General features: G+C 36.2%; 2 protein-coding genes across 4 annotated transcripts in view; one reads left to right on the forward strand and one right to left on the reverse strand.

Annotated features, from left to right (window-relative positions):
• The window catches only part of MACROD2 (mono-ADP ribosylhydrolase 2), a 1,971,347-nt gene that overhangs the window by 313,289 nt on the left and 1,632,082 nt on the right, over positions 1-25,976 (forward strand). The window lies entirely within an intron of this gene.
• FLRT3 (fibronectin leucine rich transmembrane protein 3) lies at positions 167-13,827 on the reverse strand. 3 transcript variants are annotated; one of them, XM_044263473.1, is made up of 3 exons: positions 13,610-13,827; positions 5,272-5,466; positions 167-3,724 (listed from the first exon to the last, which is right to left on the reverse strand). In XM_044263473.1, exon 3 carries the CDS (start codon positions 3,679-3,681, stop codon positions 1,732-1,734), a length of 1,950 nt encoding a protein of 649 aa, XP_044119408.1. In that variant the 5' UTR covers positions 3,682-3,724; positions 5,272-5,466; positions 13,610-13,827; the 3' UTR covers positions 167-1,731. The 3 variants fall into 3 exon arrangements, with proteins under 3 accessions (XP_044119408.1, XP_044119407.1, XP_044119409.1); XM_044263472.1 differs by having other exon boundaries at positions 4,713-5,466; XM_044263474.1 differs by lacking the exon at positions 5,272-5,466.

Below are 25,976 nucleotides of genomic sequence, written 5' to 3' on the forward strand. Positions count from 1 at the left end.
GGACAATGGTAGCAGCATAGAAAAGACAGAAAGATCACAGCACCACTTCTGAAGTTTTCCATCTTTGGCGTGAATAAACAAAACAGAATTCTAAAACACTTCTAGGAAATTAGTTTGTGCATGGAACACTGAACTCTTTAAAGTAAAATGATACACAAGCTCAAGATATTGCTATTTTTTTTTTTATTTGTAGCCAACGTTTATTTTTATGCCTAGAAAAATACATGGGGGTGCTTAGGAATAATGTGCTGGGCAATTTGCTACTTCAGTGATAGTAACATAATCCCGAAAAAGCAAGCACGATTATTTTGTACTTTTTCTTGTTTTATTCAGCAATAAGACCATAATTTTTCATATTTAAGGAAGTATGAAAAATTTGTCGAATTTTAAAAGCTGAATACATGTAGCGTTGGATCAAGGCACATACAAGACTGGCCAAAGGGCGTACAATGCACTTTGGTTTTTTTGTTGGAAAAAAAAAAAATCATGGCAACAGAAGAATGATGTGGTTTTTAAACAAGTAATAGCTCACAATTCAGTAGGAAGCTAGAAAGAAATGTTACAAGTTCATTATGTAATATGTGGAAAACTGTGACAGTAATGGGCAGTATTCTTGATCATTGTGAAAGTAAATTGAACTTTTATGTACAGTGTTAAAACATTTCACATAAATCAGATCTAAATTTGATTTCTAGTATTTATTTTTCTTTTAAATTCTTCCTCATTTAAAGTACTACTTTCTCTGCATTTTGGAGGGGAATTGCTTATGGTTATACTACCTTTTAAATATGTATAAGTGTTTCTTTTTTGAAGTCATTTATGATAAAAACATTATAAACATTAATAATTATGTCTTAGAATTCACTTCTCAAAAATCAGGATGGTATAGGCAAAACCAAAATGCAATTCTGGTGTTTGTGTTTATTATACTATGAAGTCTAAGTTTTCATGTTTCCTAAGTACAAATTTTCCCCCTAACTTAGAAGCGTGCTCACATTATTGATTTTGTGAAGTCCTTTATTCTCAAAGCTTTGTTAACAGTGGTTTTAATAACAGACTTCACACTCCTTTATGCCAGCTGATGTATTCAGTTCAGAAGATAATGCTTACTCTCTTAAGGATATCTAATTTGCTTAGAGTAAAAATGGAGATATGCAGCAAGTTTGATATTGCCCATTACTTCACAAATATTTTAATTTATTGAATACCACTGGGATAATACAAATTGAATAGTTTGACATTACTTCATAACTATTTTTTGAACTTTAATTTTTCTCATCCAGCCAGGTTTTTTTTTTTTACATTTTATTAATACCAAAGTGAAAAATGGCCTGTGCTTATACTACAAGGATCTTATGTGAACTCAGTCCTGATTGTTCAACACAGCAAGAAAATTCACTTTCACAGTCAACAAGTCATCTTACTCAGTAGAACACAAAGTAAATGGTTTATAACTTCAATATTTGCAAGGAAAATACAGTACAAATTACTAAAAAATACTAAAATATAGAATTGTGTTCAGGCATCTCCACTACATCAATCGCAGCAGTAACCTGAAATTTGAAACTTTTAATAAAAAGTTCTTAAATATAAATTATATGGCAAATGTACAGTACATTGCTTTTTTCAGTCTCTTGTTTCCAGTGTTTTGCAGTAGAACAGGGTTCCTACCATCACCTCCCTTAAGTTTTTAAAAAAACCGAAACACAGTCTGCTACAAGGCCTCCAGCATCATGAGTGTGAGTGGTCTGAGTCTGGAATACCACTGTCTCTGTAGCTTCGGTTACTACTGCTTTCACTGTGATTGTTTTTGTACAGATTCATTCCATTAGGAGGAAATATGGTGTGTATTACAAATTCCTCCTTTGAGATTGGTTCATTGCTTATCGGTAACATCTGAAAGGAAGTCTCCCTGATTTCCAGGATGGAGTTGTCCTTCTTAGTGCCAGCTTCCGCATAGTCATCCTTTCTTCTCCTCCCTTTGCTGTACGCACAGTTCCTTGAGAAAAGTGATCCATTCCTATGAACATACCAGCACACTAAAGCAAGAAGGGCGATGGTCACCAGGGCCACAGCCCCACCAATGATGGCAGCCAATGGTAAATTTGGATTTTTGTAAGGTTCTTTCTCTTGCTCTCGATTAAGGGTCGTTGTAGGGTTGTACATTCGAAGGGGTGCAGTTTCAGTCTCAATACAAACACGGGTGTCATCAAATAGGTAGAGGTTACTGGTTTCCATGGGAACCATGCAAACTCGATAGGGCGAATCAGGCTCCAGGGCTGTGACTAAGTATTCATTGCGTTCCCCTGTTACGATCGTTTCTGTTATAGATCCAGATGCTGGGCTATGACCCAGTTTGAGCCAACTGAGTCTTAAAGCAGTCATAGGTAGGACAAGTTTCCAAGAGATATGAATTGTGTCGGAGGTGACGGATTTCACAGTAATTATAATTGTTTTTCTTGCTGGACTCCCTGTGGTTCGCTGATCTTTAGTGAGCTTGGGGTTCTTAATGTCTGGTTGTTTGGTCACTGGAGCTGGCCATTGTCCTTGAGCAGGATATACTGTGTTGGGTATTGCAGTGGTTATCTGAATGGTGCTTACAACTGCACTGTCCTTACAATCAAACAGTTCTGCATTAAGGTCCTTAATAGCCATCCCCCGCACTTTTTCTGGGGCTTGACACATAAGCCCACGCACATTGACTTTCATAGGTAGTGACTGTAGCCAGTCACGTACCCATTTCATCTTGCACCCACAATACCAGGGATTGTTGCGAAGAATCAGTTGGGTTATATTGTCTAAATCATCAAAGATACCCTGAGGTAAATTACTTAGGTTGTTATTGGACATATCAAGTCGATACAGCTGCCTTAGATAAGAAAAAGCATTTGGGGGCACCCGATTGATATGATTATCTTGAAGATAAAGCTTCCTCAGGTTTGTGCCTGGAAGGTTTACTGGTGCAGCAGTCAGGGAATTCCGTACCAGGGACAGTTCTGTTAAGTTGACTAGGTTGAAGAAAACTTTATCACCTAAACCATGGTTGTTCAACAGGTTTCCATCCAAAACCAGGCGTTTGAGGCTAGTAAGACCTTGAAGAGATGGTGATGAAATAGTGGATATGCGATTATCATCCAAGCGTAATTCTTCTATAGTCCTGGGCAAACCCCAGGGGATTGTGCTAAGGTGATTACGGGACAGGAAAAGCAGTCGGAGATAGTTGCTGTCTCGGAAAGCCCCCTCTTCAATGCTAACAGCAGACACTGAGTTATCATCTAAATGTAATTCTTCCAGATAGGGAATTTTGGAAAGCGAATCATAAGTGATAGTCCTTATGTTATTTTCTTGCAAATGTAACTCTTTTACATACTTTGGTAGGTTGGTAGGAAATTCATCTAAACTGTTGTGGTAAAGGTATATTCTTTCTACTTTCAGCAAGTTTTTCAAATCTGAAGGAATTCCAGCGTTATTTATTTGGTTGTTCTGAAGGTAGAGAGTTGTAGCATCCTCTGGTATTCCTGTCGGAATGGATGTCAGAAAGCGATCATTACAGTAAATGAAACCTGCGTCACAGCGGCACACGGATGGGCAGGATTTAGCCATAACTGATAGAGGTGCCACCTGAAGGAACAGCCCAATTTTAGTCCCAATGAGGAATATGCTCCAGGCTGGGCTGATCATGGTCAGCAGTGTTGAGGTCTTTGTACACGGTAGCGTCAGAGCCCTAAAATGGAGTGAAAAGAAAAGACAGAAAACAATTAGGTGAGGATACTTAAATAGTATTCAAAAATAGATGTAGAAACTAAAATGTGTATAAATGCACTTTTAATGTATTCTTTTTTTTTGCATGTGTTGAGTTTATTGCAAGCTAACAGTGAACATGATCACATAATCTTTTTACCGTAAATGTTTGTAGTATTAAATTAAAGAGTATCATGTCCCAAATCCGCATGATTTTGAAATGTTAAATATAACAAAAGTTTTATTGAGCATTTTTATAATGTTTGATATCAATTCTATAGCCAATCACTGACCAAGCTAATCAATTTTCTAATTTTTTCTTAATATTCATAATGAATTGACACATAGGAATATGATTTGCTGTATTTAAATAATATTACTGTTTTTAAAAATCAAAATTTGATGTCTGTTTCTTAGGTAGACTGTACAGGTGTAGAAATGTATTCTCTTAGTATTTAGGAATAGTGAGTTAATAGATACCTCTTAAGATTCTGAATCCTAGTAAAGTCATTAATTTGTTTTGATTATGGATGTTAGTATTTTTCTTTGATTATTAATATTAAATACTCTTACACAGATATTTCTAACAAGGAAATCAGAAGGAATCTTTTTCATCTATTTTAAGGAAGGAAAGAACACACAGTAATATATCCAGCTAACCTAAGTGGAAAATTCCATTTCATATTAAACTAGTTCTTTCTTTTGTTCCCATTTTTTTTATTATGTTTCATGCTATATGACTTAATGGCCTTATGCAGACTTTTTATTATGGTCTATCTTATAATATGTTTCACAATGCATTTATCATTCTTCAGGTTCTAATCTAGAATATGGTTAAACTTTTCTCCATGGCTAGAGAGTTACAGATTTAGACTAATCTGTTGTGCAACAGATGTCTTCACCACTTTTATGTATTAATTAGCCTTTGTAATTTCAGGCATGAAAATAAAACACTTTAATATTTTTCCTACCTTATTGAATGATGTGAATAAATTTTGCGTTAGTGAAAATCCAATGCGCATATATTATTTTCCTGGTGAGGGGCTGGGACTTATAAACTCTTGTTCAGTCCTTGGAAATGTTCTTCACTGTTTGTTCAAGTAATCCTATGCCGCACACACCTCCAGATCAGGCTCGCTGTTGTCAATGAACATTCCAGCTGCAGTTCAGCATGGTGGGCAAGCTCATTAAAGTAGGGACCAGAAACAATTCAGCTTCCTGTTACTATGTAGAACACATGGCTTCCTATGCACTTTTTTTTTTTTTTTTTCTGATAGAGTTTCTGTGTGAAGGTTCCTTTTGTGTAGCTTAATTCCCTTAGTAGAAATTGCTCTCTTTAAAATTCTTATTGGCTCTTCTGTGCAATGTGGTCAGAGATAGTAACTTCAGATCCTCATGAAGAAAGCCATTCATGATGCTAAGGCCTGTATAGTAATAGGTTTTTCAGTCAGTTACCCCCCACCTTTATTCCTATCCAGGATTATCCAAGTATAAACTTTGTACAGTAGCTATATCCTGAGGTATGATTACCTGCTGTGAAATAGCTATTTCCAGCTTTTGCTTCTTGCTGCTTTCTCAGAATATCTGGTGCAGTCACGTTATAGAAGAATAGGTATTCTTTTTTAAGAGGTAAAATTTAATTCAAATATTCTTCATAGGAAAAAAAAAGGAAGCATACTAGATTTCCTTTACATTTCCTTAAAATATACTGGATCTGAGCATCTCCTGTGAAAGCAAAAGGTTTTAATGAACTATTAATAATGAACTTTAACATGATAAAGAGATTTCCTAGAAATTTAACTTCAGTTTATCTTTTAAGCAACACATCTTTCAACATAGTAGTTGGTGAAAAGTTGTTTGTTACTTCCCAATTTTACTATATAAATAAAGTAGGAACTAAAGCTGAGATTGTCACCAAACAGATAATTTCTACTGTTAACTGACTGTTAATGTCACTTTAAATTAAACACAGAAGGAAAGCTTCATTCAAGAACCAGTAATTGCCTTCCATGGCTTTTGAATTCAGGCCAATTTTTAGAAGTTCATTTTTAAATCTTAGATATAAAATGATTAAATGTTTGAAAAGAAGAAAACAAGTATATGCCAAAGAAGTGAGCAAATATGTAACAAGGATTTTTGACAAATGCCATGGTAACTTTTAAGAGATTTCTGAACATGGTTTTACAAAGTCATACAGTCTACAATATAAAGACTTGAAAAGAGTTTGCTTTGGAATTTTTTCTTTTGATTTGCTCCGTGCCTTGTTTAAATCTTCCTGTGGGCCTCAATTTTCCCAATTGTAGAATGTGAATGTCATCACCTTCCTTCCTTAAAGGTATTTCTGAGGACTAGTTGATGATCTTGAAACTCTAGTTACTCGGCTGTTCTTGGCCAAAAGCTTGCATAGATGTTCAAGTAATTTTTAGTTTTTCAGGAGAAAACAATTTTAATTTTCTTATGTTTTAATCTGTGTTTGAAATAGAAAGGGCCCTATGTCAATCTATCACCTTATAATGACCATTTGGAAAGCATATCAAAACCTGACATGGTTTTGCTCTTTCTAGGTTCAAACAGAACACACCAATTTCCAGTAAGTATATTCTTCATTTCTGAAAGAAGAATTAAGGCTTCACCCCCCAACAGTGATTTTAATGATGACTGTTTTGCCCATTACCTAATATCCATGAAGATTTTTGGGGGGGGTAGTCGTGGGGAAGAGGGTAGCATCAATATCTGTTATGCAGGGTGACCCACTCAGGGGCTTTCTGTACATGTAGAGAGCATTAGGGTATCATGGAAATATTTGACCCTGAAATTAAGGACTACAGTAGATCTAATTTGCTTCTCCCCCAGTAATTACCTAGCGTCCAACAAGGATAGCATCTGTTCCAGAATTCAAGTACTACTGAAGTGAATGTTAAACAAGGCCAAAATTTGTTTCTGGTTCTATTTAAAATTCATTGTCTTTTAGCTTGCTACCAAATATCAACACTATCATAGAATGCATTAACAGAAGGAAACTTTAAAAAAAAAATACAGATCCATTTAATTTATTATTTAAGCAACTTGAAGCAAAAATAGCAGTTAGCAGATGGATAAAGTAGTCTCTAGTGGATCTTGCAAAATGCCCACAGAGGGAAGTTTAAATGATTTATTGTTTAAAGTGAGGTTTTATTCTGATACATTTAGGGCTTTGCTCATTATTGTTGAATTTCAACAGTGTATTTTCTTGAAAACTGTTTCTTTCGTGGAATGTGAAAATGAAAAATCAAGCTGTTGAAATTATAATAACAGTTATTTTAAAAAGTATCTGCTTTAAATATTTTCTAAGCTTGAAAATTATTCAACATTTAAAATAATGTGGTTAATTTAAACTAAGGAAACAATGACTTTTGTTAAACTGCATTAGGAACTAATTAAAAACTATGATAAAAATCACTGGTGAGAACATGCTTAAAATGTTACCAATAGTCAGGCATTTGTCATACTCCAGAACACACTTTACATTTGAGGAGATGAATCTGATGAATGAGAATTTAAAAACTGTTGACTGTTCCCCAAGTCAGGTCAGCCTAGAGTATGTCCAAGATGATGATCATAATGATAACTAGTGATAGAGTTTGTGTCTGAACTATAAACATTTTATGAAATCAAGCTCTAAGAATATGTATTGATTTTTATGTTTTTAATCCAGAGAGAATGGAAAAAAAATTTTAAATTGGTGTGAAAAGACAACTAATTTGTTTATTTTTCTTGTTTTACATCTGTAAAACTGCTTTTGCTCTGTTTGATATGCAAACTCACATTGTCATTAATACAATAGTGGTAATATTGTGGGATTAACAGCCTAAAATCTCATTAAATTCTTGGAAAATGTTATTCTCTTTTCCCCAAATTACATTAAAACAAAAGGCAAAATTATCAAGCAGGTTTCTTTGGAGAGGATACTCTGAGAAATAAAGATTCCCTCAAAATTCCTACTCCCTTTCTTTAAGCTCAAAACAGTTCATGTTTGATTGTGTTTTATATCTTTTCCTTCCTTTTTATATTTGATACTACAGTGCTAGACAGCTGTTTTGTTTTGCATATTACAGGCTCTAATAAACTATCTAAAATATGTGATCCTGCCCCCCATTCTTACACTTCCCCTTTTCTGAGCTAGTTCTACATATTCATGCACACAGAGATGTGGTAGCTGATTGTGAATGATAAAAAGAAAAATGAGCCCTACTGGTATGGACACTGTGGCCAGGTTTCCACAGCATCGACTTCAGAAGCCTTTATGTCTGCACAGGCTTGAAAAGAGGCCATTACTTCTGAATGAAAAGGAATTGATCTTTTAGAAAAATATTATTAATAGGGTACCTTGGGAAAAAAACATAAATGGACCCTAGTTACCTAAAGGAATGTTTTAAACCGTTTATTAATGGAATCATTACTAAGTAGATAGAATTTAAAACTGTGGCAAAAGGAACAACATAATCACTTCACTGATAAATCAGATTTTTAATAGGGATCTTTCTTGTCAGTTTTTTTTTTTATAAACAAAAATTGTGGAGTTAAACAAGTATGCATTTATAATGTAATCATCGTCTGTTAAAAGCCTCCAATTTAGTTCCATAATACACCTAAGAAAGTATTAAATACATAAGGATGCTATCATTTTTAGATATTTTAGGAAAACTAATATAATTTAAGAAGTTTTATCGAATAGAAAACTGGCATTTACATACAGTCAAGGATTTGAGGCAATCTGCATGTTTATATGATTTCTGTTACTACAGTATTTTAGAGGTGGGGATTTTTGAAATGAGAATGTATTTTCATGTTTTGATCACTTAGATTAAGATTATATATTGATAATATGCACTAACTTCCTAAATCCTTTATTTGCTGCCTTTGATTTAAATTGATTTCGATTTGAAATCATTACTTATTTTTAAAAAATCTTAAATTGAGTACAGAGTTTTGAGATTTTCGTAGAGTCGTATTAATGATTTGCTTCACATGATACCATTATGTATTAAAAAATATCAAATCTAAAAGTAGAACTTTTAATCCAAGTTAATTGCATTATTATTTTGAATAAAACCTTGAGAATGAAGAGAACAGATGCTTAATCAGATTTATCCAAGTCTGTGAATATTTGTAGTTAAATTGGTATTTATATAATCAAAATTTACGTTTTAGAAAGTAGTTTATTTATGAAGGGGTAAACTGCTGCTAGAAAGCACAACAAAATGATCAACCTATGAATGCTAAGTCTTTTAATGACAACTGGTATTTAAAATAAGCTACATATACGGTCAAACTGAAAAACTGGAGTACATCAGGTTAGTTGATAGTGACAGCAAAATGCTTTCTAAGCAGCCTGTCTGGTAGTTAAATTTTCCACGATCATCAGATTTCAGGAAAGTTCCAATTCTTTTGTTTAATGCCAGGCAAGCAGAAGGACCTCTAACTCCCCTCTTGAGAGTCATGAAGTCTGAAGGGTTTGCTGAGCGGCAGAGAAGCAAATATGCCTTCTCATACTTGGTTTTATCCAGACTATTTTCTAGCCTGAAGAAGGCTGTGTTTTATTTATGCAAAATAGGGGATAAAAGTTCCAAAGCAAAGGATTTTTACTTTCTCCTTTTATGTTACTGTTTCTTTTCTCTCAACAGATTTGTGATAAATGAATCCAATTCTCCATTTATACTGGCTTTTAAAATTAAATCGAGCATCCTTAAACAAAAAGGCAAACTAGGAGGTTATCTTTCATCACAGTGGATGCTTCTTCCTTTTGTGATATTTAAAGCCATACTAAATGAATTAGAGAACCAAGACTTGTATGAATGAATGAGACATTTAGAGTATCGTAAAGCAGTAGAGGACTTAGAGCAGGGAACAAGCTTTAAGTTTATGTTGACCTTTGAGCAATTGCAGTTAAACATATATTTTTAAAAATCACCAGCATTTTCCCATTGCAAACTTTAAAGTTCCTTTTTCAGTGTTTGTGAATACAATCTGGTTGATATGCTTTAAATTTCTAATATTCAAGTTTCCATACACGAATACAACAAATTTTTGTGTCTACTGTGTGCCAAGCACTGTGCTGGTCAGTGAGACCATCCCAAATTATAAAACACTTTGTTTTTTCATTTCAGAGTAGGGTAATATTGATGTAAAGCATATGAAGAGGAAGAAAATCAACAACACATAAACTGATCAATCCACAGTCCAGAGGCACACTTTAAAAATGGTATTTAACCAAATGTGGTCTGTGGGTTTTCTTTTCAAAGTTGCCACGGTAACTTGTGCACATGAAAACTGAAAGAATAAAGAACAAAAGCTGTCATTGTCTCATCAAGTGAGAGCAATTTCTCTCTCCTCTCATTTAAGGAGACTAATACCTGGAGAGAGCTTTTTATACTTTCCTGACACTTAATTTTGGGTCTAGGAAAAAGATAATGCATATGCAAAACAAATGAACTTAAGCTGCTGGTGAAATTGTATTTCATTCCTTTGTGACTTAAAATCTGTTTTCTCTGCAGTTCTTGTCAACAGTCACATCGAAGTCCTAAAACCTGCTCTTCTATGCAACAGAAACATGGCTTTCAAAACTCTTTTTTAGTGTGATGTTTTACCAAATTTAGTGATGTTGATTTGCAGTCTGAAACTGGAAAATGCTTCCTGAAATGTATATTCCCTATTTTGGTTCTTAAAAGGAAGAAGGCTTTTTTCAGAAGACATTTACAAATCATCTCCTTGGTAATCGGTTTGTTGATGTATGATAAGTTTTGAAATGGTGGAATGCTAGAAGTCAAGAAACAGTCCTTTTTATGCTCTGAAGAGAAAAACGTAGTTTCGAGAATTAATATTGCTGAGAGATTTACTGTAGAGTTTTTGCCCACTGGGGGGTGGTACACTCTACTAGAACATTGCTTTCAGAAGCCGCAAGTCAGATGTTGGCTGCTGCCGGCCAGTTTTTCTCTGGTTTAATTACAACAAAGCCTCCCGTTGAGAAGAGCAGTGAAGGCCTCTAGGGCAAAAGGTGGGGGGTAGGGCAAGAGGTGGGGGGTTAGGGGAATGAAAGGAAAAGGAGGGAAGAAATTACACTCTTTGAAAAATTACTGAATCTTATTTCCCTCATTGACTTCATTTATGGTGGTCTTCATGGGACTTTAACAATTATTTATAATGCTATTAAGAAACTGATTGAACAAAAATACTTAAGGTGGTTTAATCAGAATTTTTAAGTTAGCTCTGAATCTTGTCATTAATCACATTCTTTGTATGTAGCCCACCCACCTTAATAAAGGGGGGAAAAGTTAAGATACACTGAAATTTTTCTTTAAGTGACCAGATTTAATTTAGTGTTGGTATAAAGTTGACATATCAAAAATAAAAAGCAGAAAGAAGAAACAGTCATATAATATATATATATATATATTATGTTATATATATAACATAAATTCTCAGCTACTGATTTTTGTAGGGTTTAAAATTGTTCAAAATAATCCAGAAAGAGGAGGGAGCCTTGGGGTGTGTGGCCAAGAAAAGCACAGACAAATTTCTCTGCAGTGCACTTGCATGTTTAAAGCTGATAATTGTATTTTTCATCTGGAGACACTGAGTGTTCATTAGGGTCTGGTGTCCCTAGGCAGGAGATGCTGAACATAATTGGAGTTTCTATTTGATTGGGCAATATAGTCTAGAGAAGAAACTGGGGTAAAGATAATTAATAGCTTGCTAACAAAGTCTGACAGCCACAAGATTTCAACCAAATTTATTTCACACCGCTTCATTTATCTCTGAAAAAGTTTTGATAGAATTGGAGGTTCCTTAATTAACACTTGAACGCGAAAGAAACATACCTTCTATTTTGCTGCCACATTCAGTTATGACAAAATTTCTTACTGTTTTTCTTTTTTGTAAAAACTTTATTTGCTGTTCAATTATGTATTTCACAAATGTTAATGTTTAGGAAGTATTTAGTTGGGCATTTTGAACCTAATCATCATTGATTTAAAGGGGGGGGCAGAGAAATGAAAAGCTCAATTAATAGCTGATGGTTAGTACTGTACAAGAACAATATTAACGAATTCATTATGTTTATTTGATAATATCTTTGCTGATTCCTGGATTTGATGTGATTTGGCAGCGCTCTATTAAAAAAAATTGGATGTGATTTTCCTATATAAATACATACAATTACATTTTTGTAACCCTGTTTTTTTATTTCAGGCTAATAAATATATGTGTTTGTGTAACTAGGTGTGTATATGGTGTGTACACACACATATTTGCAAACTAAGTAGCATATCTCTGATTTAATCTTCTTTGGGTTTAAAACCCATATATTATTATTAATATTGGTAGTAATGGTGATAATAATATTTGGTACTTTTAAAAGATTAATTCTTTACTCAACCCATATATTATTATTAATATTGGCAGTAATGGTGATAATAATATTTGGTACTTTTAAAAGATTAATTCTTTACTCATTTCAAAAGAGATGAGTATCAATCATCTGTCACTTTGGGGCAGGTATAAATGGTTATCTCAGAAGAGACAAATTTATTCTTTATGTCTTATGCTAGTCAGGATATTCATATACTGCTTGGGATAAATGAAAGCCACTGCTACAGATGATGCACCTTTCAAGTGGCTTTACTCATGCTGTTTGTTGCTAATAAAATAACATTTATGTGCATTTTAGAGCAGATTCAAGAAAATTTAAATTAGCTATTTGTCAAAAGCATTTGAGAATCTGATTCTAAAAGTGGCAAATATCAAGGCTTTCTTTTCCCTTTTTAATTTTGATAGACAGATAGATATCTACCCCCGATGTTGAAAAATATAGGCCTGTTGCACTTTTTACCTCTATGCAACCATTTTGTTTCAGACCTAATTCATTGAAAAAAAATTTTTTTTGAGAAGATACATTTAATTACTTTTGGAAGCTCTGCTGTATAAAATCATTTCTTTCAATATAAAATTTTCTTATTGTAAGTTGCAACTGAATGGATACTCTGCACATCCCACTTGATGAGGACTGGACTCATTTTCCCCCCCTGCCACCCCGAACTCACTGCATACATCAGGCATAGCTTCCGCGCTGAGCTTTGTTAGTTTTTCTGAGTAGGCTATGCCAATTACTATGCTAGTCACATACTGCATTTGCCCAAGCAGTGCATTTTGGCGTTCTCCTGGGGGTGGGAGAGAGGTATGGTTGGGAAGAAAGTCTCCCCCTCCTCTGAGCTGAATTCACTAGTTGAGATTTGCAAGCTTGAAATGCTTGAAGCAGCTCTGGCAGGATAGCAGAGCAGGCTTTAAAATCTAGGTGCAGCTGTTAATCCTTACAGAGGCACAGAAGTCTCCCGGAGTAGCTCGGCTAGCTGTGAGCAAGATGTATGCTTTTCATGTACTGCGTACTCATGGGCTGAGGGATTATTGATTTTCTTTCACAGTTGTAAAAACAGCAATTGGTGATCATACCACACATACAGTACACACCAAGTTAGCAAGACCTTTCGCTTTCCTTTCTCTGAAGAAATCTGCCTTGTATTCTTCAGTATTTAACATTTAACTTTCCAACTTAAGGTTTTCCATAAGGCTCTTTTCAAATCACAACTCTACGTAGCAGAAAATAGCCACTACCTATTACTTTTTAGTGAAAGAAGGTTTTAAGAAACTTCTTGCATTTGGCTATAGAGTCAAATTTTACCCCCGCTGGCTCGCACACACATAAATTGCTCTTACTCGTGACAGAGCAAGCGTTCATGTTTTGATGCCTCATGGTACCAAGTCATTTCTGTCTATAGAGTAAAAACCAAGCAAACTTTCTGGGACAATCTTAAGGAAGAACATGGGAAACACTTACCAGGAAGACGAGAAAAAGCAATCCCATATATACTGCCGCTATAGCTGTAATTCCACTTACTGTGAACTGGAGTAACAACCCTCCCCCTCTCCCAAGCTCCGCGTTCAGTCCACACAAAGCCAACAGCAGCTGCAGGCAGAGCTTGTCCTGCTTCGGATCACTCTTACACTGAGGAGTGAGCGAGGGAGAGCATTCCAGTTTACTGCACACAGCCCACCTCCAAGTCTGAAGTTAAAGCTTCACCTCGCAGTGGTTGAAGAAGGGGGTGATGTCATAGATGGGCAGGACTTAGCCGAGCTCTTGCTCAGTGAGGTAACTGGATAGTCAGACAGATGAGCTTTGCAAACGCTAGAGGGAGTGAGAGAAGCCAAAATGAGGCCCTCAGCCTGCCAAGCTGGGATGCCATTTGGTTTGTAGGCAGCTTTTTGGAATTTTCTACATTTTCTGAAGTTTAGTACAACCAGGTAGTGGTAGCAAGCTTATAAAAAAAAAAAAAATACAAGCATGTTTGGATATTTCTAAGAGTACAGTAGGAAAATACAGGTTCTTTTTTTTTTTTATTTTTTAAGCTCTATGTATTAAAAAGCAGTTAACCAAAAATCCTATTATTTTCATTATTGAATAGTTCCAATAGTGTTGTAATTTTAAAGGCTGGTAACTCCAACTGTGAATAATTATTCGACAAATGAGTAGAAGGCAGATTCACATAAATAACAGGTATTTAAGGGAAGGGGAATAAGAATGACAAAAGGTAAAGAGCCTTGAAGTAACCAGTTATTTTTCCTAGGGGTAATGAGTAACTTATTGTACTATATATGTTTTAGGAAATGAAAGTATTTTTCACAGACTTCCACTATTTGTCCATCTTTTTTGAACCTGGCAGATAGTAGATATTTTCCTATTTAGGGAACCCTCCCTAAATATGAAAAGTTGTAGAAAAAATAAATAGATTCTTTTCCTTTCTGGTATGTTTTTGCTGCTCTAACTATTGATTAAGATATAAACATGTTAAGAAAAAAACCTTTCATGGGTGGTTTTGCTTTTATTAAAATAATTTTATTTTAATTTTGGTACATGAATAAATACTGGACAGTTATAAAACAGACATAAATGTCTGTATCTAATTAGCAGAATGGTAGACTTTAAGATTCAGTTATGATTTTCATAAACTGGTTTCTACTATTTGGTCAACAATTGCTTTGGGCCCATAGTTTTCCACTAAGTTCATTTCACTTTTTAGTCTTGCTGGGGAGAATTTTGTTTTTCTATTTACCTGGAGGGCAATTTCCTTAAACTTAATACTACTTGTTTTAGTTTTAGAGGTTCACAACATTGTCTTTTGTGTTTTTGAAAAAGTTTCTATGAATGTGTGTTTCTGAAGGAGGCCTGCTAATTGTCTTCCCCAGGAGTGTTTAGTTATGGTCTCTTCATTAGCTTCATTTAGTCTATCTGTTTATGTGCTTTTTTTGATAGCAGTTTGACCTTCTGAATTCCCCTCCAAGAATGGGTGGTATCAAAGTAGAAGGTGAACCCTTGATAAGAGGTATATTGACCCCTATTGTTCCCTGATTGCACTTTGGATGGCACTGAGGGCAGACCCATTACATCCAGGAGTTTTTAGAATTCTGATGCTTGTTGAAAAGCCAATTTCTTAAAAATGTTAGATAGCACAACTAAAGCTGAGATTTAGCTGCTGACTTTTGGGGGGAGAGGTAGGGAATAACATAATCTCTCACTAAAGTGTGAATTTTCTTTTCTGTTACTGTAAAATACATGAGTTAAATTATTTTATGAAATAATTCTTTCTAGAGGCTATTTTCAGATGGGAGTTGGTTTTATTTAACAAGGACGTTTTGGTTGGCCAAATTACTATGGGCTTATATCTATATTTAATCGTTGTATTTCCATTCAGGCAGACCTTAAACTGAAAAGAAAGATGAATGGACAGTTTTTGGTTATAGGTAGCTAAAAGATGGTGTACTGGCCTGGGAGTTAGGAGTTTCTGAGGTTTCTATTCCCTAGGCTGCCATTTGTTTGTTATATGACTTCATATCATGTGTTCTGGCCTTTGGTTTCATCACATAGCAAATAAAGGCAGCAAGAATTTACTGAATGCCAATTATGTACTGTTTTTTGTTTTTTGTTTTTTTTTAAGATGTGGATTAAAATGTAAAAGCCAAGAGACTGTGAAAAATATTGTTTGTCCTAGAGGCACTGATTTTGAAGGCAAACTCTAAGATAGTCCCCATCATCCTACCCTGTCCAAATATATACTCTTTTGCTGCTTCAATGTGTTTTTTGCTTGTTTGTTTTGTTTTTGTTTTTGTTTTTTAGTTTCCTGCTTTTATCAGCTGCCTAAAATTCTGCCAGTTGGAGATGAACTAAAATAATATGTACCATATCTGGAAAGATTAAAAGTTACCCTGAGTTACTACAGGCTGCTTTCCTTCTTTGTTACCTAAAGGAGATTAGCTGTAATAAAGGGATGACTGTTTGGGTTTGAGGGGAAGGAAGACAGGCAATTTTCAGCCTGATGCTCTTTAGACTGGTGATAGGTAAGGAAAGGCTGATTCTTCCTACAGAGAGAACTCAGCTCAGAGAGGAGGAGCCAGTGCAGTCTAACGTTGAAAGGCCATACTGGGGTTCCATCTTGGCTTTGTCACATGACTGTAGACAAATCATTAAATCTTCCTGAGTTTATTAGCTCAGTGTCTGACTCATAGTAAATACTCAGTGAGTGGTGGCAGCCATTATTAAGATGAGGGCATCTGCGCACCTGGAAAAAAGGGGCATCAAGAAGTAGAAGAGTGCCCAAAGGGAGGTATACAGACAGGAGACAGTCAATGACAGCTTTTTCACGCTCATCTTAATTTCCCTTTGGAGTGGTTCTGTAGCCCGGGCATGGGGGAGGAGATGAGCAAGTAGATTTTCTTGCTGATTTTTTTTTTTTTTTCTGTTGTTCTACTTTTCATAGCCTCATGGTTTCCAAGGATTTAGAACTTAGTTGAGTTCTAGTAGGTGTTTTAAGGTTGAAAAGGTGTTTGTTGGGTTGTGTTTCATTCTGTTTTGTGGGCTAGTCTGTGAATCTAATGCTGTATGTGTAAAAAATCACTTCAGATTGTAAACAGTTGGCCTGAAAATGAACCCCAGTAGTGTATCCTAGTTTTTAAAACTACACTGGTCATATCAAAGAACTTTGTGTTTTTCTGTTTTTGTGAGAGGATTTGAGGCATTCCCTAGTGGAGAACAGGGGAGATTGGATTTGGAATCAGGTTTCCCAGGCTCTGCCATTTACTTGTGCATCCAACAACAACAACAATAAATCCAACCTCTTTTAGTATAAACAACTCCCAGCTGAAAGTGACTGCAGTACATAATTATCCCATGGAACAGTTTAATCCAGGAATTTTAACTTGTCTTGACTTAAGGTACCCCATTCATTTATTCATTCATTCATCTGCTCATTCATTCGCTCATTGTGTACAAATTCATTGAACATCCCTATAAAAGAAGGTAGTAGGAGTAGATGATCCACCAGACCACCTCCTGCTATGCTATTTGTGATTTAATCTTAGAATGTATTAAAATTCTTTTAAGTCTTAGAAACATTCTTTGTTATTTTTCTTCCATTCAACATTTTTCATGAGAATTAATTCTTCAAATTTGGGTAAAAAACAAACTGACAAAAAAACCCAGCTCAGGCTTTGGTATATCAAATGCCTTGGGCTATTATAGTTGAGAATTCCTTGGTTGTAAGTCATTGAAAGTCCAAGCCACTTGTCTAATCAGTAATTGGAATCTTTGGTTTATATAACTGAAAAGTTCAAATATATGGTCTGGCTTCAGGTAAAGCTTGATATGGTGGCTTAAAATGTGTCAACAAAATTACAGTTTCTCTCTGGCTCACAGTGTTCTGCCTTTTTCAGGGCTGGCAGCCTCCACAGGCTATATGCAGTGGACTTTTGGCAGCTCCAGGCTTTTCCCTTAGGCAGTAACAGTTCCACATATCACATTCCCATATTATGATGTTCAAGGGAAGAGAGGTCACCTCCAGAAGCTCCCGCATATAACCCTGCGTTCAATTTCTCTCATTCCTGAGCTTATCACAGGGAGGTAGGGGAGGGGGGAGTATGTTGGTGAGCTTAAGCCCCCTGTAATAGCTGTAGGTAGGGTCCACCCTCTTCAGACACATGACTGAAAATGGAGGTATGGCTCAGGGGAAGATTGGGCACTGTTAGTCTGAGAGGGAAGGGACGGATGCTGGAGATTAGCTCATATTTCAGAAGATTTGACATGCTGAAACTTGGGCATGTTTTATAAATTTATAAACTTGGAGCTGCTCTTTTTCATTTTCTTTCTTTCTTTCTTTCTTTCTTTCTTTCTTTCTTTTCTCCTCCCTCCCTCCCTTCCTCTCTTTTCTTTTTTTCTTTAAGCCAGAGTTTCTGTTTAAATTGCCAAAACATCTTTAAAAGATTTTCTATTTGTAGACCCTCTCAAGTCTAGCCCAGTTTTTTTTTTTTTTTTTTCTGTCAACAGGTAGTGATGCATGTCAGGGCATATCACTACTACATCTTAACATCAGCCTATGGGATGTTAATAAAATAGAGAGTGCACATTCAGCTATCTGTAATTCTGTGAAGTCAGGCCAGATGCTTAATGCACCAGTTAGAAACTGTACCAAATCTTTCTGAACAATTCCAAAGGGTATTGGAGAAATAATTAGATTTTAGCAGGTCACAGATGCCTTAGAATACTAAAAGGTTTAAAAATGCTATACTAAACTGTTCTTCTGATATTTGCCTTTTATTAGTCAACACTTAAAGTGTACCTAAAAACAATCACATATCCCTTTTAAGTATGTTTCCAAAACATACAGCACTGGAGTGAGATCTGTCATTGCAGGAATTGAAATAGAAATCAAAGCAAAATCAGGGTGGTTATTTCCCTGCCTGACTGCTTGTCTGCCCACCCTCTGGAATACCTTTCTTTCCCCTACCCTGAGTTGGACTGTTACACTTCAGGAATGGGGAGAAAGGGAATTGAAAAGAGCAACAAAACAACCATCTGAGGAAAAAAAGCACCTCTTTGGCCTCTCAGGAAAGAAAAGAGGATCTGGGGTTCAGAATAGGTTAGCACTTAGCCAAAAGTGATGTGGTGAGGTAGCTGGCAAAACTGAAAGCCTGCAGATCCCTCCTTTCTTCTGTTGTCAGTACTTTTTCTGTATGGCCTGTATGTAAATGGCGCACTGTGCCACTCCCGCTTGGCTTGCAGTAGGCTGTACCCTTGACCCCTTCATACTCCCAAAGTCCTGTCATCTTTGTCTCTTTGTTTTAAAATGCAAAAAAGATATGTATATATATTTTTTTTCTCCAATGGACCTTGGGAAAAAACAGAGACTTGGACTAAGCAGAGAGAGTGAATTCTCCCTCTGATACTTACTTTATGTGTGGCCCTGGGAAAAGAGCTTCAGTTCTTTGAGCCCTCGTTCTCTCATTTGTGAGGATGAAGATAGGGGACCCTCATTTAACTATTATGGACTTCAATAAAGCAGTGCATATAAGAGTTCATTACTAAATCTGACAAAGCACTTACCAAGACAGAGCTAAAACCTATGGGTAGTTGCTTTTTATCTTCCTGGTGATGAGTGGGGCCAGGATCCATTCAGAAGGCACAATCCATTAATGTTAAATTGAGCTGTGTGTTTTAACAGTTTATCTTTGAGAATGAAACAATTTAAGAAATGCTCCTGCCTACTGTCCTAGATGCTCGGACCTTAAGATAACAGTATCTAAGGCTGGTTCTGAGACTTAATTACAACCGAAGAACAAATTCTTTATCCTTGGAAATTATTAGTATAAAACATAGCTTTGGATGAATGGCTAACAGTTAATGAGAGCAGATGAGTGTATATCTAATTATTGAAATGGGTATTTACAAAATATACAAGTGCATTGCCCTGGAGCCAAGTGATTCTCTTTTAACAGCTGGCTGTTGCTGCCAGCCTTGACCAGAGCTGTCATCACTTGCAACCATCGTATTATTTCACTATTTTGGAGTATTGGCGCTAATTTTAGGTACACAAATAGACCTTCTGAAAAGAAGATTTCCTGAAATTGTTGTCAGATTTTTCTTATTTCTGGAAACCAGCACTGTAGTTCTTCTTCTGTTTGAGATTATCATTTTTAAGGATTGCTGTTTCCTAGCAGTCCAGATTACTTAGGTACATAAACATGTTTAATGTTGAAAGAACGTGGTCAGAGTAGAATCAAAGACTGTTTTATATTATATCTGTTTTATAAATGACTACGGAAACTGCACCTCATTGGCACCATGTAGGAGAAGCAGATTTACTGTGATTAGTATTTCTTTTTGCTTGGGAACTGATATGAATCACTTCTTTGCAAGATTTTTTTAGAGGGTAAAGTATTCTTAATTGATTAGGTTGGGACCAAGTGAATGTTTTACAATGTCATCTATTCCAAAGAAAAGTAAGTTACAATTAAGTCACGTTTACCATTTGGAAATTTGCTATGAGATACAAATCTATTTAAGCTTTCAGAGCATGATTCATGACACATAAAGATGAAACTATGTCTATAGTTTCCTTTGCTTCACTTCCTTTGGACTATAAGTGATTAACCTTAAATTGGGGGAATTTAAAGATTTTATTTATTTATTTGACACAGAGAAAGAGAGAGAGATCACAAGTGGGCAGAGAGGCAGGCAGAGAGCGAGGGGGAAGCAGGCCCCCTGCTGAGCAGAGAGCCCTATGTGGGGCTTGTTCCCAGGACCCTGAAATCATGACCTGAGCCAAAGGCAGAGGCTTGATCCCACTGAGCCACTCAGGTGCCCCAAACTGGGGGAATTTAGAAGCATTTTGTAATTCTTTCTTTAGTTGTTTTCATTCTTTCTGTTTGACATTTAAAATATATTAGTGTTACAAATTTACAGATGCTTTACTAGGTTCATAAGTGTTTAAAAATTAAAATCTAGACTTGACAAGTCTTATTAGAAGTTACAAATATTGGCAAAAATTATTTGTACTTTAGTGAGTTTTTATTCTTAATAAGTTGTTTTTAAAAGCAAAAGTAGAATTAAGTATTTTAAAAAGCAATACTTTTTAAAGTCAATCATTTTTGTTTGGGAGAAAGCTCGGAAACTTTTTGGTAGTTATGTAATTGCTGTGTTTACACAGAGGCGATATAGAGCTATTTGACTCCCTTTTCCAAGCAGTCCCTCTTTGTTTTCCTCAGTAGACCAGGGAGCAGGCGTGTCACTCTCAAGTGCCCCCATGTAATTCTGTCCTCCGCTTCTTCCCTAGGGCAAGCCATAAATAAGCTTATCAGATCATATCTTACTGACAAAGAGCAAAGCTTGTTGGAGGACTAAAGAGGAGGAAAGGACAAGTAAAATATAACTGACAGGTTTGATACAAAAAATACTAGGTTAACATTGGTTTTTCAGTAGTCATATTTTTTTTGAAAGTAGGATTTAGATATTTTTAAAACATTTGTTTGACTTTTACTTTATGTACAATTTTAAGCACCACAAAAATTAAAAATTTTACTTATATCTTATACACTAAGTGAAGTTATCAGCAACATCATTATTATTGTTCTTGGCATTCTTATTATTTGTTCCTTGTGAGCAAATCTTTCTACCTTATATTTGGAAGTGGTTAGAGAAAACATCTTTTATCTCATGTGCTTCCAGAATAGTTTTCTAACGAAGTAGAAATAGTTTCCTGATAGAAAGTGGAAATATTAAAAATGTAGGAATAAATTATTATAAGTGTTAGGTAATTATAAGGAATTTTTATATATCATATCTATATCCTGTTTACTTGACTAAACATTAAAATGTTTATAAGGAACTTTTAAATCATACTTATAGCCTGCCTTTTTGACTAACAAACCCGGATTACCATCTCCATCTAATACCAGCTGATATCTACTAATTGCATAGCAGGTGCCAGTCCTGAAGCTTGTTGTGGGCACTCTGACTTTGGTATTAAGGTGGTCTCTCTGGTTCTAAGAGAAACAGATGCTATTCAGGCTCAGATGGTTTGCAGTTTTTAATGTACTTGATCCAACTCACTAGCATCCTCTTTGTTTTATTTAAATTGGTTTATTTCCAACTAAGTTGAGGCTTTCCCAAAGCTCTAGTTCTAAGTTTACAGGAGAGTCCATGAGACTCCCAAGTCATTACTCTGCATCCAGGATTGTACTCCCTTGACCTAGGAAAGGTCTTCTCTACATGGCAAGGAAATCATCTGCTTTAGGAGGCTGAGAGCTGACACTTGCTGAGAAGGCTGGAATGGCTCAACTAAGCCATGACAATTAAAGAGGGATACTTGTGTGAGGTCACATGTCACAGTCAAATCACCAGTATATCCGTTAGGAATATGGGGCAGCTTTCAGAGGCTTCTGGTTTGTATCCAGATTCACATCTAGTCTAACATTGTGATGATCAGGGATATTGGCCTGTATGTTTTTTTGTGTGTGTGTGTGTCCTCGTCTGGTTTTGGTAATAAGATAATGTTAGCTTTTAAACATCAGTTTGGATATGTTTCCTCTCTTTGTTTTTTTGGAAGAGTTTGAGAAGGGTAGGTATTAAATCCTTTTTGAACGTTTGGTAGAATTCACCATTGGAGCTGTCTGGTTCTGGATTCCTGTTCCAGGGAAGTTTTTAATTACTTATTCAATATCCTTGCGAGTAATTGGTCTATTCAGATTTTCTCTTTTAAGAATCTGTTTTCAAAGGTTGTTTCCAGGAATTTATCCATTTCTTCAGGTTGACCAATTTGTTGACACTTAATTGTTTATAGTAGTCTCTTATGATCCTTTGTATTTCTTTGGTGTCAGTTGTAACTTACTCTCTTTCATGTTGGAGATTATTTATTTGAGCCCCTCTCTCTGTTTCTTTTGAAGGGCAGGGAAACTTCTCCTGGAAACTTACCCCACTTGGCTTTTTCTCATATCTCATTGGTTAACACTGAATCACTTGTTAATGCCTAAATTGATTATTTACTTACAAAGCTAGATGAGACCATGATGATTGGCAGAGGGAGAGGACCAGTTTCCTTCAAAGAATGTTATCGAGAGGAAGATACCCGAATAAAATATGCTGTTAGGAAGGAAGAAGGAAAGTGGATGGTGTGTAGGCAATTACCAGTGTCTACTATATTTCTAAAGTGCTTGCTGCATTCCCATAAGTAGTATGTGAATCCTTAATTGTCAGGGCTTCTGTTTGTTTTTGCCAATCTATTGAGCATAAAATGGTGCCCTTTGTTGTATTCTTTGGCATTTTTGTTCTCAGTGGGTTGTACACCCTTCCAGACGTTTACTGGCCCTTTGGGTTTTCCCTTCTGTGAAATGCCTGATTTATGTTCTTTGTCTTATATTCTCATGACTAATTTGTATTTTTCTTATTGATTTATAGCGGTTTTAAAAATATGTTCCTTATAACAATTATAAGGTTGTCGTGGAAGTGTCTTCTGCCAATGAATGGCTTGTCTTTTTATTTCTGGTTTTTTTTTTTTTTTAAGATTTTATTTATTCATTTGACAGAGAGAGATCACAAGTAGGTGGAGAGGCAGGCAGAGAGAGAGAGGAGGAAGCACGCTCCCCACTGAGCAGAGAGCCCAATGCGGGGCTCAATCCCAGGTCCCTGGGATCATGACCTGAGCCGAAGGCAGAGGCTTTAACCCACTGAGCCACCCAGGCACCCCTATTTCTGTTTTAATTTAAAAAAAAAAAAGTTTTCATAACTTAAAAATTTGTACATTTTGTATCACATTCAGAAAATTATTTTTTGTAGCATGGTCATATAGATACTATTTTAAAGTCGTCTTTATCTTACTGAATTTTAAGTGAATATCAACCTTTTATATAGTATATACTAGCAGTTTCTAAAGTGATGGGGACCCTTCCATAGGATCTGTAAGATTAAAACCATGTTTATGGTGATATTAAGATGCTATATGTCTTTTTCACTCTTATTCGTTATACATGTAGAGTCTCACAGAGACTACATGACCTGTGATATCACAGCAAATTGAAAATGCCAAAGCAAAACTAGAAACCCAGTTTGTCTTTTATGTCAGGCATTCACGTGGCTTGCTGAGATGTAAAATAATGGTGTCTTTTGAATATATCTTTTCCTTGTTTGAGAAATAGTCCCTCCCCCACAAAATATACTTTTTTATGTAGATGTGTATTGGATTATTATTATTTTATTTTATATTTTATATTTATTTTTAAAAGATTTTATTTATTGAGAGAGAGAGAGAGATCACAAGTGGGTAGGGGAGGGATTAAGGGAGAAGCAGACTCCTTGCTAAGCAGTGAGCCCAGGCAGAACTTTATCCTAGGTCCCTGGGATCACGACCTGAGCTGAAGGCAGATGCTCAACTGACTGAGCCACCCAGCTGCCCTGTACTATTGTTATTTTTAAATGAATTTATAAATTAAAGTTTTTTTTTAAAGTTTTTATTTATTTATTTGACAGACAGATATGACAAGTAGGCAGAGAGGCAGGCAGAGAGAGAGGGGTGGGGGGGGATGCAGCCTCCCTGCTGAGCAGAGAGCCCAGTGTGGGGCTTGATTCCAGGACCTGGGATCATGACCTGAGCTGAAGGCAGAGGCTTTAATCCACGACCACCCAGGTGCCCCTAAAGTTTTGTTTTAATTTCTAACATATTAAACATTGAGAAATATAACTTACATCAATAAAAGCCCTTTGGAGAACTCATTAATTTTTAAGAATATAAAGGAGTCCTGAAATGTCTTTTGAGGAGAGAGAGGCAAGATGGTGAGGGGTAGCAGACTGAAATGACATCAGGTCATAGGAGTTCAGCTAGATAGTTCCCAAACCATTCTGAACACCTATAAACTCAACAGGAGATCAAAGAGAAGAAGAGCAGCAATTCTAGGAACAGAAAATCGACCACTTTCTGAAAGCTAGAATGTGCGAAGTGAATCTGAAACCACGGGAAGATAGACTGCAGGGGAATGGGCTGGCTCCCAGCAAGCTGTGGAACAGTGAAGCACAAAATCAGAACTTTTAGAAGTCTGCTCCACTTAGGGACGTCACTCTGGAGGTTAAGCAAGGGTGGAGCCCTCTTGGGGACAGTGTGGTCTGAGGTTCTGTGGGGTCACAGAAAGATATGAGGTGTCTGAGTGAGGCAAAGCTGCCAGGTATCGGAGGAGGGAAGCCAGCTACAGAGACAGAGCCCAGTAGTGGGCTCTCACATCAGGGTTACCTTAAACCGTGATCCATGGCACAGTTGGACCACTGCTCTTTGAGCAGGGACCACACAAATGGCAGGTCCAGGGAGACTCACCTTCCTCCTTTGGAGGAGCAGCGTGGCAGGAATCTGCTGGATTTACAGACACCAAATGGGGCCGCGTGCCAGAGGCAGAAATGCTCGGTCACAGACCGGGTGAGCTTGGAGTGCGGCCAGAGACCAGGGAGATGGGAGTGGCTGACCCCTTTTCTCTGAGGGTGTACTGAGGAGTGGCACCTTGAGCTCTTAGCTCCTCTGGGCTGGAGATTGGAAGGCCGCCATTATCATTCCCATCCTCCAGAGCTTTACAGAAAGTGGAAAACGTTAAGGAACAAAAACTCCCAAGAGTGAAACTGAGCAGATTTCTTAGCCTGGCCCCTGGCAAGGGCGGTACAATTCCACCTCGAGCAAAGACATTTGAGAATCACTGCAACAGACCCCTACTGCAGAAGATCAGCAAGAACAGCCAAGACCAAGTTCACCAATCAGTGAGAACTGTAGAACTCTAGAGCTAAGGGAAAGCAATGCATGGAATTCATGGCTTTCTCCCCATGAGAAAGTCTTTCTCCCTTTAGTCTTGCAAAGTTAAATTGGATTTTTTTAATTTTATTTTTTCTTATTCTAATTTTTAAAAAAATTTTCCTCTTTCCTCTTTTAACATTTTTTAAATAGTTTATCTTAACAATACCTTTCAAAAAAATCTTTTAAACCTTCATTATTATAGTCATTTTATTTTTTATCATTTTATCATTTATTTTATCCTTCATTGTATTTAACCTTATTTTTTATATACATATGGGTTTTTTTTTTCCCTAAAAAACTTTAGGATACAATTTATTTTAATAGATCAAAATATACGCTAAATCTAACACAGGGCTTTTTTCTAGTCTCCAGCCTGAGCACATTCTCTACCCCCACCCTTTTTCTTCTTCTTCTTCTTTTTTTTTTTTTTTCCAACCAACACATCAATTTCTTTTTTAGAATTTTTTTTTAAAAGATTTTATTTATTTTATTTGGCAGAGAGAGAGATCACAAGTAGGCAGAGAGGCAGGCAGAGACAGAGGGGAAAGCAGGCTCCCT

This window comes from Neovison vison, chromosome 8, assembly GCF_020171115.1.
Source record: "Neovison vison isolate M4711 chromosome 8, ASM_NN_V1, whole genome shotgun sequence".
NCBI lineage: Eukaryota > Metazoa > Chordata > Mammalia > Carnivora > Mustelidae > Neogale > Neogale vison.

Coding starts and splice junctions, on each gene's coding strand:
- FLRT3 (XM_044263474.1), bottom strand. CDS start 3,681: ATGATCAGCCCAGCCTGGAGCATATTCCTCATTGGGACTAAAATTGGG.